This window comes from Dendrobates tinctorius, unplaced genomic scaffold, assembly GCF_039654945.1.
Source record: "Dendrobates tinctorius isolate UK_male_01 unplaced genomic scaffold, ASM3965494v1 ptg000155l, whole genome shotgun sequence".
NCBI lineage: Eukaryota > Metazoa > Chordata > Amphibia > Anura > Dendrobatidae > Dendrobates > Dendrobates tinctorius.
This window is the reverse complement of record NW_027361822.1, coordinates 5111876-5131136: the sequence shown is the minus strand read 5'-3', so window position 1 is coordinate 5131136 and position 19261 is coordinate 5111876. Positions and strand designations below refer to the sequence as shown.

General features: G+C 40.6%; 1 protein-coding gene across 1 annotated transcript in view; it reads left to right on the top strand.

The window, feature by feature from the left end:
* Positions 1–19261, top strand: part of LOC141051169 (uncharacterized) — an 872784-nt gene that overhangs the window by 778159 nt on the left and 75364 nt on the right. Inside the window, exons 37-42 of the mRNA XM_073548034.1 lie at positions 9322–9471; positions 9601–9780; positions 9863–9986; positions 10069–10163; positions 11158–11236; positions 16804–18450. Of these exons, the coding sequence (XP_073404135.1) occupies positions 9322–9471; positions 9601–9780; positions 9863–9986; positions 10069–10163; positions 11158–11236; positions 16804–18450 (2275 nt within the window). The remainder of the gene's footprint in view (positions 1–9321; positions 9472–9600; positions 9781–9862; positions 9987–10068; positions 10164–11157; positions 11237–16803; positions 18451–19261) is intronic.

Here is a 19261-nt window from a genome sequence, read left to right as displayed (position 1 = left end):
CAGAATTCTGGCTAATCTGGCCAGGGGTATCAGACCCCAACAGGGGATTTACCAGCTCAAGGACCCCTTGGGATTAAATCAATCTGACCCCCCAGGCGATAAACAAAATTTTGGGAGCATACTATGGAGAACTATGTAGTGAACCTATCACCCCAAAAACGATCCACCAGACCTTACTAAATGAGGTGACCATGCCCATGTTCACAGACGAACAAAAATTATTTTTAAACAAACCAATCTCTAAAGAGGAGATACTCTCATCCATAAAAAAAATTCCAAAAATTGTTAAGCCCCTGTTCTGGACGGTTGTTCAGCTGATTTTTTTCAAACTTCTCTCTCCAGAGGTTATACCAATACTGGAATAGTTAGCCAACAAAATCCTTAATGGAGATTCCCTATTCCCTTCAGCCTACAGGGCTTATATCAAGTTGATCTTAAAGCCAGGAAAGGACCCCACACTCCCGTCCTCATATAGACCCATATCGTTAATCAGTACAGGTGTCAAGTTATTCTCCAAAATAATGGCGGATAGGTTAGCCATGGTCCTTACTTTCCTTATCTCCCACTCTCAGGCAGGCTTTACAAAAGGTAGATCAGCAACATTAAATGTAGGAAAGGTTCTATTGGCACTTGATAGGGTCTACTCTGGTGAGACCCGCCCTCGTGGAAATGACGCCCCGACACTGGTTACTATAGACGCGGAAAAAGCATTTAATAACGTTAAGTGGGAATGGCTATTCAATGTCTTGACCAGAATGTCTTTGTCTGGCCCCTTCCTTGAATATATACGTGCTTTTTATCGATCCCCTAGTGCACAGGTTTATACTCCAGGATTTCTTTTGGGCCCCTTTTCCCTAAAGAAGGGCACTAGACAAAGGTGTCCGTTTTCCCCACTTTTGTTCAATGTGTCAATCGAGCCACTGGGTCGCACCTTATCGAATCTGTCCAATTTTGAGGGTATACGGATTAATAAAAAGTGCTACAATCAGCTTTTTTTTGCAGTTGACGATATTTTGTTTATAGCTAATCCAAAACATCACTTATCTAATATTTTAACCCTACTTAAGGAATTTGGCACATATTCGGGCTCTAGGATCAATGTAGACAAATGTGAGCTTTTGCTGCTAACAAAGAAGGGAGAAACGATGCTATGAAAATTCCCCTTGGGAGGCAGTACCATTGCCTCATCTTATATCACCTATATAGGTATCAAAATTGTCAGAACACCTTCGTCTTTATATAATTTCAATTACCTCCCCCTGCTGACCAAAATTTCAAACCAATTGAAAGCGTGGCAAAATCTCCCACTCTCGCTCATGGGAAGAGCCCATCTTATTAAGATGATTAGTGTGGCCAAACTAATGTATCATCTCCAAACATTGCCCCTCTTGCTCAAACACTCTGATATTAACTTTCTAAATAGCCAATTTAGCTAATTCACATGGAAAAATAAGCGCTCCAGAATTAGCTTGTCGAAATGAATGGCCTCCAAGGAGGATGGAGGTCTAAATTTCCCTAGCATTAGGAACTATAACTTAGCTTGTAACATGCGTTATATTGTCGATTGGCTGCACAACAGACACTCCTATATGGATACCTCCCTGGAGGCGGATTTTGCGCACCCCCTAGATTTGTTGGCTATTTTGCACGCACACCTCTCTTCCCTACCTCATTCTTTAAAACAATTGTGCCCCTAAATAGAACCAATCTCAACATGGAAGGCGGTGAGGAAGAAGTATAGCCTCTCTTTTAGAATATCCAAATATCTACCATTATGGGCAAACCCCGAATTCCCTCAGGGTATAGAAAATAGATTGTTTATTGCCTGGCGACAAAAAGATATTAACATCTCGCACCTCCACCCAACGGAAGCTAGATGGTTAACGTGTTCTGAAGTACTTGAGAAATATCACCTTCAGCCCTCGCACTCCTTCCAGTATGAACAAATGAAACTTTCAATTGTCTAATCTACACGATGTTAAATTCGAATCAAACCATAATATGCTAGACGACTTGCTCCAACACACTACTGGGACCCCTTCAAACTCCACAATCTACTCTATAATGAAACCACATTTATTAGACCCTCATCCAGACACTTTTTACAAATCCTGGAGACAACAATTAGAGGAGGTTGAAGCTCCCTCCTTGATTAGAAAAGGATGGTCTCTTTTCCTGAAACACATAATAAGTGAGTCCTGGAGAGAGACTCAATTCAATATCATGCATGGAGCTATTTATGCTTTTAACATCCATAAATCGGATGCTAAGTCCGATAGACTTACAGCTTGCCCTAGATGCCAGCGGCCCAGCTCTGATTTATTGCATGGATTGTGGCCGTGTAGTAACATAGTCCCATTCTGGGATTTAGTTTCTGAGCTGTAACTTATGGAGTAACGTAAAGCCGCTGTCAATGGCGATCGTACACTATTGGGGGAATTTGGAGAAAGGCGATTGTGGAGAGAATGGCCCTCCAATACTTGTACACACCATATTGCTTTTAGCCAAAAAATTAATTCTCAAGCATTGACTTGATCCTTCTACCCCGCAGCTGCCGGAATTGATAGCCTAACTGCATCACTATATGGCAGTTGAACAAGGAGATGTGCTTACAAACAAAGAGACACAAGCAGGCAAATTTCTTAAAAAATGGAGTCAATTTATTGTAAAATGTTGAAACATTGATGAAAGGCGAAAAATAATCAGTCCTTTTTCCTCCATTAGATGGTATCTTATGGAGAAACTTAAGAACAACCTAGAACCACTTCGGTTGCCAGATGAATGTACTTAACATGGCTGATGTGAGGTTTATACTGGTTGGAGGGGAGGTGAGATGGGCCACTGGGTTGGCTGAGTGAGGCGGCTTGGGAGAGGTTTCCCCCTTTCCTTCCCGATCCCCTTTCCTTTCTGTTTTTGTTGTTGTTTGATTTTGATGCTGTTAGTGCTGTTAACACTGTTACACAGGAAGCAAAGTATTACAAGGGCATCTTTTCTACTTCTAGAGAGAGACATCCTTATTCTAGGCCTACAGCCTATAAATACTGTGACAGTAGTAAATATATTACATGTTCGTCATGAATAATGCTTTCTATGTTACCACCCTTTGTTGTTACCGAAAATTTTTCAATAAAAATTTATATTAAAAAAAACAAAACTCATGAAGGACTCCCAGACTATGAGAAATAAGATTCTCTGGTCTGATGAGATGAAGATAGACCTTTTTGGTGATAATTCTAAGCAGTATGTGTGGAGAATACCAGGCACTGCTCATCACCTCCCCAATGCAATCCCAAGAGTGAATCATGGTGGTGGCAGCATCATACTATGGGGGTGTTTTTCAGCTGCAGGGACAGGACGACTGGTTGCAAATGAAGGAAACATGAATGCGGCCAAGTACAGAGATATCCTGGATTAAAACCTCTTCCAGAGTGCTCGGGAAGGTGTAGCTTCAGAACAACTCTGTGACCATACTTGACTGGCCCAGCCAGAGCACTGACCTAAGCCCAATTTAGCATCTCTGGATTAGACCTGAAAATGACTGTTCACCAACGTTCACCATCCAACCTGACATAGCTCGAGAGGATCTGCAAGGAAGAATGGCAGAGAATACCCAAATCCAGGTGTGAGAAACTTGTTGCATCATTCCCAAGAAGACTAATGGCTGAACTAGCTCAAAAGGGTGCTTCTACTTAATAAGGAGCAAAGGGTTTGAATACTTATGACCATGTGATATTTCAGTTTTTCCTTTTTAACAAATTTGCAAAAATGTCAACATTTCTGTTTTTTTCAGTCAAGATGGGGTGCAGAGTGTACATTAATGAGAAAAAAAAAAACTTTTTTGAATTTACCAAATGGCTGCAATGAAACAGAGTGAAACATTTAAAGGGGTCTGAATACTTTCCATACCCACCGTAAATTCAGCCCTGTTATTTGAAAGCACACAGGCCCATGCTGGCTCCATCCCATTCCCTAGATTGGAGTCTCAATTACTTATATTACTCTGCCTGAGAGTAATCAAGGTTAAGGTACTGTCACACTAAGCGATATCTCTAGCAATATCGCTATAACTTGTGACGTTATAGCGATATTGCTAGCGACATCGCTGTGTCTGATACTTACCTCCGACCCGCTGCTTATCGCTGATCGCGTGAGAACAGGCTGGACTGTTTCTCGTCGTCAGCTTCCTGTGGCGCTTCCTGTGGAGAGACGAGCGACGAGCGTGGAGCCGGGCGGGAGGACGCAGGATCGCCTAGTGTGACAGGTAAGTAGTGACCCCCGTCCCCAGCGATGTCGCTGGTGAGATCTGCCTGTGTGGCAGCTCACTAGTGACCACTTAGCGATGTACCAGCGATCCTGACCGCGTCATATCCCTGGTCGGGATCGCTGGTGCATCGCTAAGTGTGACAGTACCTTTAGACTTACTACAAGACCTATATTTCCAATAATACCACTGTATAAGATTTAGTAATAATACTGAAATAATAATATTGCAATATAACATATACCACCCTATCCAAATATATGCCAGTTATACAGTAGTTCTATCTTCATACAGATAATTAACCAAAACCAATGGACTAGGACTGATATTAGCAACACACAGTAACCATGTAATGGTAATATCAGTGCTCAACAGTCCATATATGTGTGAAGTGTACAAGTTCTCACCAGTGATGTTATTGATGATAGTATTCATTCATTTTACCTCTTCTTTTCCATTCAGCCCTGACCACTTTGGCTTCCAGCCCCCTCCTCACATTTCCCACCTTTACACAAACCATATAGTGCTATAACTAATGCCCTAACAGCAATAATTCCCCCTTTGTGCCCTGTATGGTAGTAGTTACCCTCCTATTTTTTCCCACACAACAACCGTGCCCCTTCTGTGTCCCTTTGACCCATTATAATAGTAATGACCCCTTACATAATGCCTCCTTATATAATTACCACAGTGCCTCTTTGTTGTAATAATAACTCAGAGCAGTGGCATACATAGAAATCATGGGGCCCCTTAGCAAAAATCCTATCACAGAACATAGGCGCAGAAACACAGAGTGGGATTTTTATTGCTGGTTTTACACAGTTATCTTGTCCCAACTGAAGCCTTAGTGTTCTCACCCACTATACCGCTTCCATAGCCTCCATAGACATGGATGTTCACACATTCGTCCACTGCCCCCCCACACAGTGTGATGATCCCCCACAAAGTATGATGATCCCCCACACAGTATGACTGTTACCCACAGCCCCAATATAGTTTGTGGTCTCTCTACAGACCCCCATATGGTAAGATTGTCCCCCCCACACAGTATGATGGTCCCCCATACCCACAATACAGTATGATTGTCCCCTCGCAGACCCCCATATAGTATGATGGTCCTTTCACACAGTATTATGGTCCCATCACAACCCTCTTCCATATACTATGATGTTCCCCCACAGCCCCAATACAGTATATTGATTCTCCACAGCTCCAATATAGTATGATGGTCCTCCACACAGTATGATAGCCCCCCCATACACCCAATACAGTATGATTGTCCCCTCGCAGACTCCCATATAGTATGACCGTCCTTCCACACAGTATGATGGTCCCACCACAACCCTGCTCCGTATAGTGTATAGTATGATGTTCCCCCACACAATATGTTGGTGCCCCACAGCTCCAATATAGTATGATGGTCCTCCACACAGTATGATGAGCCCCACAGCCCCAATACAGTATGATGGTGCCCCACAACCATCATATACTATGATAGTCCTCCACAGCCCCCATATAGTATGATGGTTCCCTCACAAACACACATATAGTATGATGCTTCCCTCACAGCCCCCATATAGTTTGATGTGCAAAATGTGTGGAATCTGCAAAAACCCTAGTCCATGCACTCATAATCTCCCGCCTTGACTACTGCAACCTCCTGTTTTGTGGCCTCCCTTCTAACACTCTCGCACCCCTCCAATCTATTCTAAACTCTGCTGCCTGACTAATCCACCTTTCCCCCTGCTATTCCCCAGCCTCTCCCCTCTGTGAATCCCTTCCCTGGCTACTCGTTATCAAAAGACTCAGTTCAAAACCCTAACACTGGCATACAAAGCCATCCACAACCTGTCTTCTCCATTCATCTGTGACCTAGTCTCCCGGTACTTACCTGCCCCCAACCTCTGATCCTCAGAAGATCTCCTTCTCTATTCCCCTCTTCTCTCCTCTTCAACTGCGTGCAAAATTTCTCCTGCGCATCCCCCTGCTCTGGAACTCTCCACCCCAACATATCAGACTCTCGCCTACCATGGAAACCTTCAAAAGTAACCTAAAGACCTACTTCTTCCGACAAACCTTTCATGCTCACTTAATTCAGTCATCTCTTCCATCCTATCTTGCTAAAAGTGGATGTGGGCTTCACAACAACCAACATCCCCTTCGTTGTCGATGGCTCTGTGCTTCACCACAGCTGTTAACCCTTTACTAACTGCTGACGGGATAGTATGTCAGCGGTCAGTATACCCCGCTTTGTGGTGGGCTCCAGCAGTGAGCCCACCTCAAAGCTGCGACATGTCAGCTATTTTCTACAGCTGACATGTGCACGCAATAGGCGCAAGCGGAATAGAGATCCGCCCGCACCTATTAACTAGTTAAATCCCGTTGTCATATGCTGACAGCGGGCATTTAACTAGAAAATGATCGCATCGACGACCCCCCCCCCCCCCCCCCCCCGTCACGTGATCGGGGGTCAGCGACGCATTGCTATAACAACCTGAGGTCTCCTGTGGTCGGCGCTCATAGCAATGCTGGAATTTTACTACATAGAGGCGATCTGTTGCAGAGTTGATCGTGCTATGGCAGCTTCTAGCCTCCTATGGAGGCTATTGAAGCATGCTAAAAGTAAGAAAAAAAAAAGTGTTTAAAAATATAAAAAAAAAACATAAATTTAAATCACCCCCCTTTCGCCCCAATCAAAATAAAACAATAAAAAAATCAAACCTTCACATATTTGGTATCACCACGTTCAGAATCGCCCTATCAATAAAAAAAGGATTAACCTGATCGCTAAACGGTGTAGTGAGAAAAAAAAATCAAAACTCCAGAATTACATCAAAATGCAATAACGTGTGATCAAAAGAACGTATCTGCACAAAAGTGGTATCATTAAAAACGTCAGCTCGACCGCACAAAAATTAAGTCTTCACCTAAAAATGGCACAAATTTTTTTTTTTTTTTTAAGCAAACTTTGGAATTTTTTTTCACCACTCAGATAAAAGAGAACCTAGACATGTTTGGTGTCTATGAACTTATAATGACCTGGAGAATCATATTGGCAGGTCAGTTTTAGCATTTAGTGAACCTAGCAAAAAAGCCAAGCAAAAAACAAGTGTGGGAATGCACTTTTTTTGCAATTTCACCGCACTTGGAATTTTTTTCCCATTTTCGAGTACACTACATGGTAAAACCAATGGAGTCGTTCAAAATTACAACTCGTCCCGCAAAAAATGAGCCCTCACATGGCCATATTGACTGAAAGATAAAGTTATGGCTCGAATGGGAACGAAAAATTTAAAAAAAAAAAAGTTTCGGTCATTAAAGGGTTAATAGTATTGGTATCCTTAGGTCACCGATACTGTTAATGTTGCAATTAATGCAGCCAGACTGACTTATCTAATGACAGATTTTCCCGATAATGTCAAAACACCTCTAGCACTCAGAACAATATCAAAAACGAAGTTGCTTCCAGAAATCTATTCATTTATTTCATCTTTTTATTTCATCTCTTTATGCACTGGGAATTCACAGCCAATATATAACATGCTGCTGAAGTCCAAGGACCTCTGTAGAACATTCAGAGGTCCTTGGACTTCAGCAGCATGTTTTCTTTATGCGGTATTTTGTTTATTTGTATGGAATTTTATACAGTTTTTTAACCCTTTTTTCGCTGTATAGAGGGTATTTGTTTATGCAGGGTATTTTTGTACAGAAGGTATTTTTTGGCTAGGAATTTTTGTATGACTATATTATACCTTTATATTGTTATTTCATGCATTATTTGTATTTCTTGTATTTTTTTGCATTTTTTACATTTTTTTATAATTTGTTATAATTTTCTTTTCTGTTTATTTAGAATTATCCCTTGATAAAGGCCAGATGGGCCAAAACGTTGGGCTTTAATACTCTGCTGTACAAGTTTATATATTGGCTGTGAATTCCCAGTGCATAAAGAGATGAAATAAAAAGATGAAATAAATGAATAGATTTCTGGAAGCAACTTCGTTTTTGATATTGTTCTGAGTGCTAGAGGTGTTTTGACATTATTCATTCTATTATTTTCCTCTGAGCACCACTCTCTGCTGTGCCCTTTTTTTACGAGTGCAAGTAGGACCTTGATTCCACATTTTTTTTTAGATTTTCCCGATAGCCAGTCCGGCCATGATTGCAACTGAATACAGTACTGGTGTAAAACTAATATGTATGAACTAGTTGTTCTTTGACACCGATGAGCTATAACAGTAGATGGCCAGTTCCAGTGTCTTTGTTGTGTATAGGAAATGGAAAGCAAAAACTTAATTCGGTAAAAGGCAGCAAAAATATCAGTGAGCAGTGTTGAATGTTGTGTGATCATATGAATCCAGTTTTGTTTTTTTCACGATTGGGTGCAAACTACGAAAAGGCACAAAGCACAAACAGGCATAAATACCATATTGAATCGGGGCCCATATCAACAGCTATAAACTTCCTATCTCTAATGATAAGCTGTGAACTGTAACATTGTCTCACTATCCAGATTCATCGCAAAATGGCTGCTGCATTTCCTGCTTTTGATTTTATGGAGACTTTTAGTCTCCATTGATTGGCTGTGCTATACCATGTGACATGATAGCGGCAAGACATGGAGAATCCCTCCTGGCTGCACACATGGTCACGTGATCCTTCTTTGGCTTATGATTACCAGCAATATATAAAATGGCAGAGGGAACTGAATTGTAAATCAATTTACTGGGTTCAGCAAATTACTAAAAATGTGACACAAACTTGTTTTAAATCAAATCGATTCACTCATCTATCATGTTCTATATGTATCAGTTTACTGTCTTTCTCTGTTCTGTCATCCAGATCTTCATGGATGTCATTTACATTTTCTTGTTTTAGTGCTGGATTGGAGATATTATGTGATAAATCTCTGTATGTGACTATAATGGGACTGTGTGTTATACCGGGGGGCAGGACGGGGCCATGACTGGATGTAGTGATCATGTGAAGCCGGTAACAGCTCCGGAGATTTCTTACATGGGATCTTTATGATGTTACATCGTCATCTTCTCCCCATTCAGGTCCCTACAATATCGGATCCTCTCAGTGGAGATCTTCTATATAAGAGAATTCTCCTGAGTGACCCTACAAGGATGGATAGGGACAGGGACAAGATGGCGGAGAGGATATTACACCTCACCCTAGAGATCCTCTTCCGGCTTACTGGAGAGGTGAGAGATTCTGATGACGTCACATTCCATCATTCTTATCTATGGGAATAACAGATGGACAGAACTGGAGAGGTGAGGACTCTGGAAATGTCTGTAGTGAGGTTTATTAATGTGTCTCTCCATAACCAGGATTACACAGTAGTGAAGAAGACCTCTAGTGAGCGCTGTCAGGCCCCTGTGTCTGAGGGATGGGGAAGACCCCTGAGCACAATCACGGGGCCTCCACCTCACCCCCTGATACATGAGGACATCAATGACCAGAAGATCCTAGAACTCACCTACAAAATGATTGAGCTGCTGACTGGAGAGGTGACACTGCTGGGAATGCTGGGACATTATACAGTAACGCTATGGAGGGATCGGGGGATGACGGTATCATTGTATGTGTCAGGTTCCTATAAGGTGTCAGGATGTCACCATGTATTTCTCCATGGAGGAGTGGGAATATTTAGAAGGACACAAAGATCTGTACAAGGACATCATGATGGAGGTTCCCCAGCCCCTCACATCACCAGGTAATAGACAGGACTAAATACACACGGCCTATAATTATCTGTATGTAAGGAATGAATTCAGTCCAGTATGTGTTTCCTCCAGTTCTATCCAGTGAGAGGACAACACCAGAGAGATGTCCCCGTCCTCTTCTTCCACAGGACTGTAAAGAAGATCCCGATGTTCCTCAGGATCATCAGGTAGATGGAGAGATGGTGTTATAGAATCTCGCCTCTGAGGTTTAGATGGTTGTGATGGTCCTGTGTTCAGTCTTGTTTTATCCACCAGTATTATACACTGCACTATAAAATGTTACAATATGCAAACATTGTAAATCTGAATGTGTAACTGCATTACTGCAATAGAAAATGTTAAAAAATGAAGGTATCTGGCACACAAATTGCCCAATTCATGAGACCTCATCAGCTGCGGAAAGATGTACCCCTCTAATGAATTGACCAATTTGCAAAGAATGCAGTTCCACATTCAGATATTCAATGTTTGCATATTGTAGCATTTCAGAGTGTAGGTGTATGTTTTGACTATATTGAATAGTCGTGATGGTTTTATCTGTTCTCACATGTCTAATTCTGTTTTGAGGTGCTGGTCTGTTTTTTGGTATTGGTAGTATTATACACTGAACGGTCAATTTATTAGAAAAAAAACGACACTTTTCTGATTGGACATGAGACCCATAAATCCAGAGGGAAGCAATGGGAGAAAGTAGAGTGGGTTGTAAAGAGCATGTTAGTACCTCTATCTAATTTACATTATCTGCAAGAAAATATCCCGTCCTCACACTCCTGCACAACAGTTTCATCTCCTAGTGGAATCTGTGACGCGATAAATTTCTGAGGTTCTGGAGACAAAAGGAGGTCCAATGCGCTACTAGATGGGTTCCTGTAATAAAGTTGACAATCAGTTTCTGTTTTATATATATCTGGTGGAGATGACAGGATAAAGCTGATCATAGACATTAGATGGTGTCTGTATTTTCTCACAATTTTCTGGTTATAGAGACTTCTGGTCAGAATTAGGAGCCGACAGGTTGGATTTATACAGGAAACCTGCAGCTATGTGATAACTATTGCTGTCAGTTCTGATTGCCATGTTCATTTATGATCTTTTCTGTTCTTCTCAATCCTTTAACACAACTTCTCCATGTGGCTGTCATTTTTACAATCTTTCTTTAAGGGTGATGATCTGCCCCATATTAGTACTACAGAGACATATGTGAGGGGTGATGAGCGGTGTAAAGAGGAGAATCCTACAGGTGAGTAGTGACCACTAAATGCAGAGAAGTCGCAGATTTTACTCCGTCACTGGTTACAATTATACTTTGAATTTTGGGTATGTTCATACAGAATATTTTTATGTGGATTTTACGCTTAAAGATTTGCAATAGTAGAAAGAAAGGGATATACAGATAAATCTACTGCTGGTCAAGACAATATCCAATGGAGATGATGTAGTTGAACAAAGAGTTTTATTAATCTAAGCTTTTCTGTGCTGAACAAACTCCTTCATCAGGACAAATGATTGTGTTTTTTTACTTCCTACTATCGCATTTACTGCTGGTTGTATTCCAGCATACGGAGCAGCAGCAGCTGATATGTATTTCTGCACAGGAGTTGTGCCTGACACAACCCAGCTAGGTGAGCAATAACTTACTGTCTGCAATGTTTTTTGCCCGGATCATTCCTATTGTCGGCTTTTTGTCACTTTTTAGCAATATTACACTCTTAAATATTTAGTACTTAAGCAAAACAAATAAATACACATTTTATGGTTGTCTTTCCGCTGCTGAGCTGCTGCAGAATAGATGCTCCCAATATTAACAGACCTCTCTAACACAGGACTCTGTGCTCAGTGGATGACTCCAGGTATACTCTCAAAACTTGTCATTCTTGGACATTCAAACTCAGGACTCTTGATATGGAAGTTGAAACATTACCAATGAGCCACAGGCTGCACCGATATGTACAACAGAATTTTCTCAGCCTAAAAATCGAAGTGCTGAAAAAGCAGATTTTCCCCCTCAAGTGATTCCATTTTGGAACTTATAACCCTTTGGAAATTTATCTACAGATGTAATGACGATTTTGACTCCATGGGTGTTTTCCAGAAACAAGCAGCAGTGGATGTTGCTGAGTGAAAATTGCGAACTCCCAGTACGTTGTAGCGCCCAGTACATTGTAGTGCCCAACTTATGTTTCTTTTTTCAATCAGATCATTTTTTTTATTGTGAAAAATATCAAGATATATTCACATTTTTATTTTGTTTTTTGAAACAATCAAAACTAAATGGAACAAACACACAAATAAAAAAATCATGTATGTCATTACAAACCAATTACAAAATGGTTCACCTTAACATTCATCGTAGGTATCATCATTTGCTTACTACTGTTTACATACATGAATGCAAATATAAATGAATACCATCTGACTGCTCGTGTATTGTGCCAAAATACAGAGAATCTCAGCATTTAGATATAGTTATCTAGGACCCCTTTGTTTCCCAGAACCAAAATCTAAAGGGGCCTTTACACATAGCGATATCGCTAAAGCGTCACCGATTTTGTGACGCAGCAGCGATATCACTAGCGATATCACTACATGTGATACTTATCTCCGACCGGCTCCCCCGCTGTCTGTCGCTGATCGCGCGGGATCGTCCACGTCCATTTCTCGTCGGGCGCTTCCTGCTGGCGCCGACGAGCGACGCATGGACGCGGGCGGGAGGACGTCAGGATCGCCGCATCTGAATGGTAAGTAATGACCGCTGCTGCGTCGCTACATTGCTGTGAGATCTGCCTGTGTGGCAGCTCGCTAGCGACCATTAACGATGCAACAGCGATCCTGACCGGGTCGTATCGTTGTCGGGATCGCTGGTGCATTGCTAATTGTAAAGGGGCCTTAACACTTTGGGTGCATGAGTTAGGGATCTGCGATGAGTTAGGAGATTTTACAGCTTTATGACAATGAAAGGTACAGATGGTCTATCATAGTGTTTCTGAGAAGGCTTTCCGATGCAATCCCCAGAGTAGATAACCATTGTTCCCATATCTTTATAAATTTTTTGAGAGCGTCTCTTTTAATATATGTTCCCCTTTCCATACATAAGACATTATTTAGTTTGGATTTAAATTTTTCTATTGTTGGGGGGGATTTTTCTATCCAGTGTAGTGCTAACAGTTTTCTAGCTTGAAACAGCACTCGGGAGATAGCTATAGCTGATAGGGGAATCCGAATCCAGCCCTTCCAACAGACCAAGTATGCAGATTCTGGGTTCCAACAAAATATGGATTCTAAACTCAGATTTTATCAAGTCAGCTATTTTTTTAAAATATTGTAGTACTACCATGTTCATATAATAAATATCTAATATATATATAAATCCATATAGATGGCCCACCCTGTATATTAGATATATATATATATATATATATATATATATATATATATATATACAGTGCCTACAAGTAGTATTCAACCCCCTGCAGATTTAGCAGGTTTACACATTCGGAATTAACTTGGCATTGTGACATTTGGACTGTAGATCAGCCTGGAAGTGTGAAATGCACTGCAGCAAAAAAGAATGTTATTTCTTTGTTTAATTTTTTTTTAAATTGTGAAAACTTTATTCAGAGGGTCATTTATTATTCAACCCCTCAAACCACCAGAATTCTGTTTGGTTCCCCTAAAGTATTAAGAAGTATTTCAGGCACAAAGAACAATGAGCTTCACATGTTTGGATTAATTATCTCTTTTTCCAGCCTTTTCTGACTATTTAAGACCCTCCCCAAACTTGTGAACAGCACTCATACATGTTCAACATGGGAAAGACAAAAGGAGCATTCCAAGGCCATCAGAGACAAGATCGTGGAGGGTCACAAGGCTGGCAAGGGGTACAAAACCCTTTCCAAGGAGTTGGGCCTACCTGTCTCCACTGTTGGGAGCATCATCCGGAAGTGGAAGGCTTATGGAACTACTGTTAGCCTTCCACGGCCTGGACAGCCTTTGAAAGTTTCCTCCCGTGCCGAGGCCAGGCTTGTCCGAAGAGTCAAGGCTAACCCAAGGACAACAAGGAAGGAGCTCCGGGAAGATCTCATGGCAGTGGGGACATTGGTTTCAGTCAATACCATAAGTAACGTACTCCACCGCAATGGTCTCCGTTCCAGACGAGCCCGTAAGGTACCTTTACTTTCAAAGCGTCATGTCAAGGCTCGTCTACAGTTTGCTCATGATCACTTGGAGGACTCTGAGACAGACTGGTTCAAGGTTCTCTGGTCTGATGAGACCAAGATCGAGATCTTTGGTGCCAACCACACACGTGACGTTTGGAGACTGGATGGCACTGCATACGACCCCAAGAATACCATCCCTACAGTCAAGCATGGTGGTGGCAGCATCATGCTGTGGGGTTGTTTCTCAGCCAAGGGGCCTGGCCATCTGGTCCGCATCCATGGGAAGATGGATAGCACGGCCTACCTGGAGATTTTGGCCAAGAACCTCCGCTCCTCCATCAAGGATCTTAAGATGGGTCGTCATTTCATCTTCCAACAAGACAACGACCCAAAGCACACAGCCAAGAAAACCAAGGCCTGGTTCAAGAGGGAAAAAATCAAGGTGTTGGAGTGGCCTAGTCAGTCTCCTGACCTTAACCCAATTGAAAACTTGTGGGAGGAGCTCAAGATTAAAGTCCACATGAGACACCCAAAGAACCTAGATAACTTGGAGAAGATCTACATGGAGGAGTGGGCCAAGATAACTCCAGAGACCTGTGCCGGCCTGATCAGGTCTTATAAAAGACGATTATTAGCTGTAATTGCAAACAAGGGTTATTCCACAAAATATTAAACCTAGGGGTTGAATAATAATTGACCCACACTTGTATGTTTAAAATTTATTAAAATTTAACTGAGCAACATAACTTTTTGGTTTGTAAGATTTATGCATCTGTTAATAAATCCTGCTCTTGTGTGAAGTTTGAAGGCTCTAACTTATTTGCATCTTATCAAACCTGCTAAATCTACAGGGGGTTGAATACTACTTGTAGGCACTGTATATATAATAAATATCTAATATACAGGGTGGCCCATGTATATGGATACACCTAAATAAAATGGGAATGGTTGGTGATATCAATCTCCTGTTTGTGGCACTTTAGTATATGGGAGGGGGGAAAACTTTTCAAGATGGGTGGTGACTATGGTTGCCATTTTGAAGTCGGCCATTTTGGATCCAACTTTATAAATGGCTCACCCAGGTGTATCCATATAAATGTCCCACCCTGTATATATATTTCATAGGCACATCTTCTTGACCGCAACAGGTTACACTGCCTGTGATTGCCCATAGCAACCAATCACTTAGCATCTTTCATTTCACCAGAGCTGTTTAAAAGATGAAAGCTGAGCTGTGATTGGTTGCTATGACCAACAGTTTTCCTTGTAGACAGTTGTGGTAACTGTGGCCTATTAGTCTTATCATTTCTATGGTGTTATTGTCCTTCTGTAAAGCTGGAAATAACAATTTATTACCGTACCGACACAGACCACCCTCTGACACAGGTATATATGAGATATGTATGAGATCATATACAGGTATATACAGTTCTATGTACAGGAGGAGATCACATACAGGTAATGTATATGCTATATAAAGGAGGAGATGACATACAGATATATACTATGTACAGGAGGAGATGACATACAGGTATATACTGTATACAGGAGGAGATGACATACAAGTATATACTATATACAGGGGGAGATGGCATACAGGTATAGACTATATACAGGGGGAGACGACATACAGGTATAGACTATATACAGGAGGAGATGACATACAGGTACATACTGTATACAGGAAGAGATGACTAACAGATATACACTATATACAGGAGGAGATGACATACAGCAACAATTTATGTGCAATATAATCATGAATCCAAACAACCCTGAGGATAGGGAAAAAAAGGGAACACCACGCACGATCTAAGTGCAGTAGAAACTAGGTGTAAATTGCACGCTTATGTAATTGCAGTCACCTAGTAAAAGGCGAAAATTAAGCATTGATAGGGGATCCGACAGGAATCCAAGGCGAACGGTCTGCAGCTTGGTCGACTGGGCACACGGAAAAGGCCCTCAGACATCCGTGGTGAAACAATAAATAGCTAGGAAAATCCCAGTATTTATTTTTTTACAAACCTGAAGAAGACTCCAGGGTGTAGGAGTCGAAACGCATTGTCGTGTAATTTTTTATTACCTCAAAAAAGATGATATTTATATATAACATCTATAAGAATCTCTATACGGGAGCGCCGGCTACATACTGGGATTTTCCTAGCTATTTAATATAATCATTATAATTTTTTTATAACTAACCACAGTTAGTTACTATGCCCGGGCAACGCCGGGCTCTTCAGCTAGTTATCCACTAATAAAAAAAGAAAAAAAACATCCACTTGCTCTAAAGCTTTGGTTTATTTCTCCATGACTATATTGTTCCTCCCATGTGCCCTGCTCTGTGCTAGACTGCATGTAGCTGTCTGTAAGAAATTATATAAGATGGACACTACCTAATGGCAATGACCTAGACTCTTTAATGAATCTATGTACTGAACATGTAATTGGAAATTATCTGTGACAGGCGAAGTGAAACATGAGCCTATGAAGATAGATTTAAGAGAGGTGAAAAAGTGAAACTTGGTTGCGTTATTTAAGTCTCAGTCATTTGATAATTGAATTGCAGTACAATTTGTATGTAAATGTTATATAATAATATAAATGTTGAGATAATTTTAACACTCTTATTGAAGAATAATTAAATCAGTTTTGTTGTTGGCAGATGACTTTACTAAGAGCTCAGAGGGAAATCTGATACTTCTGGATTTTAAAGAAAATGATGTTATCACACCAAATATATATGGAGGACATCCCATTATCCCTGATATACCTCATGATTTTCTAAGAAAAAATCTATCTGATCCATTTCAGCAGGTCCTTTCTTGTGCTTCATCAAAGACCGATATGCAAAGCAAAAGTCTCAAAAGAGCTGTTGGCTATAAAATAGCTCACCTAGAGGAGAAGCCATATTCTTGTTCAGAGTGTTTAAAATGTTTTAAAAGTAAATCACATCTTGTTGTACATGAGAGAATTCACACAGGGAAGAAGCCATATTCATGTTCAGAATGTGGGAAATGTTTTACACGCAAATCATATTTTATGCAACATCAGGGAATTCACACAAAGGACAAGCTGTTTTCATGTTCAGAATGTGGAAAATGTTTTCAATTGCACCACCTTTTAGCTAGACATCAGAGAATTCACAAAGGGGAAAAACCATATTCTTGTTCAGAATGTGAGAAATGTTTTAGTGATAAATACCGACTTGTAATACATCAGAGAATTCACACAGGGGAGAAGCCATTTTTATGTTCCGAATGTGGAAAATGTTTTACTTACAAATCACAGCTTATTCGACATCAGGGAGTTCACATAGAAAAGAAGCCAAATTCATGTTCAGAATGTGGGAAATGTTTTAGTGATAAATACCAACTTGTGATACATCAGAGAATTCACACAGGGGAGAAGCTATTTTCATGTTCAGAATGTGGGAAATATTTTAATAAGAAAACAAATCTTGTTACTCATCAGAAAGTTCACACAGGGGAAAAGCTGTATTCATGTTCCGAATGTGGGAAATGTTTTACATCAAAATCAAATCTTACTCGACATCAGGGAATTCACACAGAGCAGAAACCATATTCATGTACAGTATGTGGGAAATGTCTTAGTGATAAATACCAATTTGTGATACATCAGAGAATACACACAGGGGAGAAGCTATTTTCATGTTCTGAATGTGGGAAATGGTTTAATAGGAAAACAAATCTTGTTACTCATCAGAGACTTCACACAGGGGAGAAGCCGTATTCATGTACAGAATGTGGGAAATGTTTTACATGCAAATCGCATCTTACTCGTCATCAGGGAATTCACACAGAGGCGAAACCATATCCATGTAAAGTATGTGGGAAATGTTTTAGTGATAAATACAAGCTTGTGATACATCAGAGAATTCACACAGGGGAGAAGCCATTTTCATGTTCTGAATGTGGGAAATGTTTTAATAGGAAAACAAATCTTGTTACTCATCAGAGAATTCACCCAAGTAAGACGCCATTTTCATGTTCAGAATGGGGGAAATGTTTTACAGAGAAATCACATCTTATTAAAGATCAGAAAATATACACAGGTGGAAAGTTATTTTCATGTTCAGAATGTGGAAAATGTTTTCAACATCACCGCGCTTTAGTTAGACATCAGCTAATTCACACAGGGGAGAAGCCATATTCATGTTCAGAATGTGGGAAATGTTATAGTGAGAAGTACCAACTTGTGGTACATCAGAGAAGTCACACAGGGGAGAAACCATTTTCATGTTCAGAATGTGGGAAATCTTTTAATCAGAAAAGAAGTCTTGTTACTCATGAGAGAATTCATACAGGTGAGAATCTATTTTGATGTTCAGAATGTGGTATCTGTTTTTAATGAGAACAAACATCTTGTTACTGATCAGAAAACTCATTTTCTGACATCACGTAAATGAAAAAAATACAAAATATAGTGACGTAACTTGTCTACGAGCGAGAGAATTCGTAGCACTAAATGGTTTAGAACATTTATTCAGTCAATAAACGTTTGTTATTGAAAAGCAAGGTTGTCCGGTGCCTTTCTCTTCCTTCAGATTTGCCATTTGCCATGGAGAGACACTACTGTACATGATCGGGACACCTACTCCAATTAAACAATTAAAAAAATTGTTGTAGGTGCAGTCACAGAAGAGTGTAACTCCCAACTCGTAAAGACAGGGAAGAGGGAAATGTATTGAGGCACACACACTGAGATTGTGCCTGTAGTTACAGTATATCCCACAACAATACACTTTACACATTGTCCACACTGTATGTTGCCCCCACAGATGTATTCCTCCAAAACATTTTGCCTCTACTTCAATCTCCAAGATGCACAGTAAGATAGTCCTATAATGTATGCACCCACACAATGTTCTACTTCTAAAGTGGAAGCCCTAATAGTCTTCCCTCCCGCACATAGTGCCTCACAATACAGTATAAGGCTCACAATAAAGTATGAGGACACCAAAGTTTCCCTAATACATTATGATGCCCCCTCTGTGATTTCCAATACAATAGAGTGCTCATCCTTCCCTCACAAAAAATGCACTTAAAAAGAAATAGTCACCTAGCCCCATTCCCAAAATGCTTTGC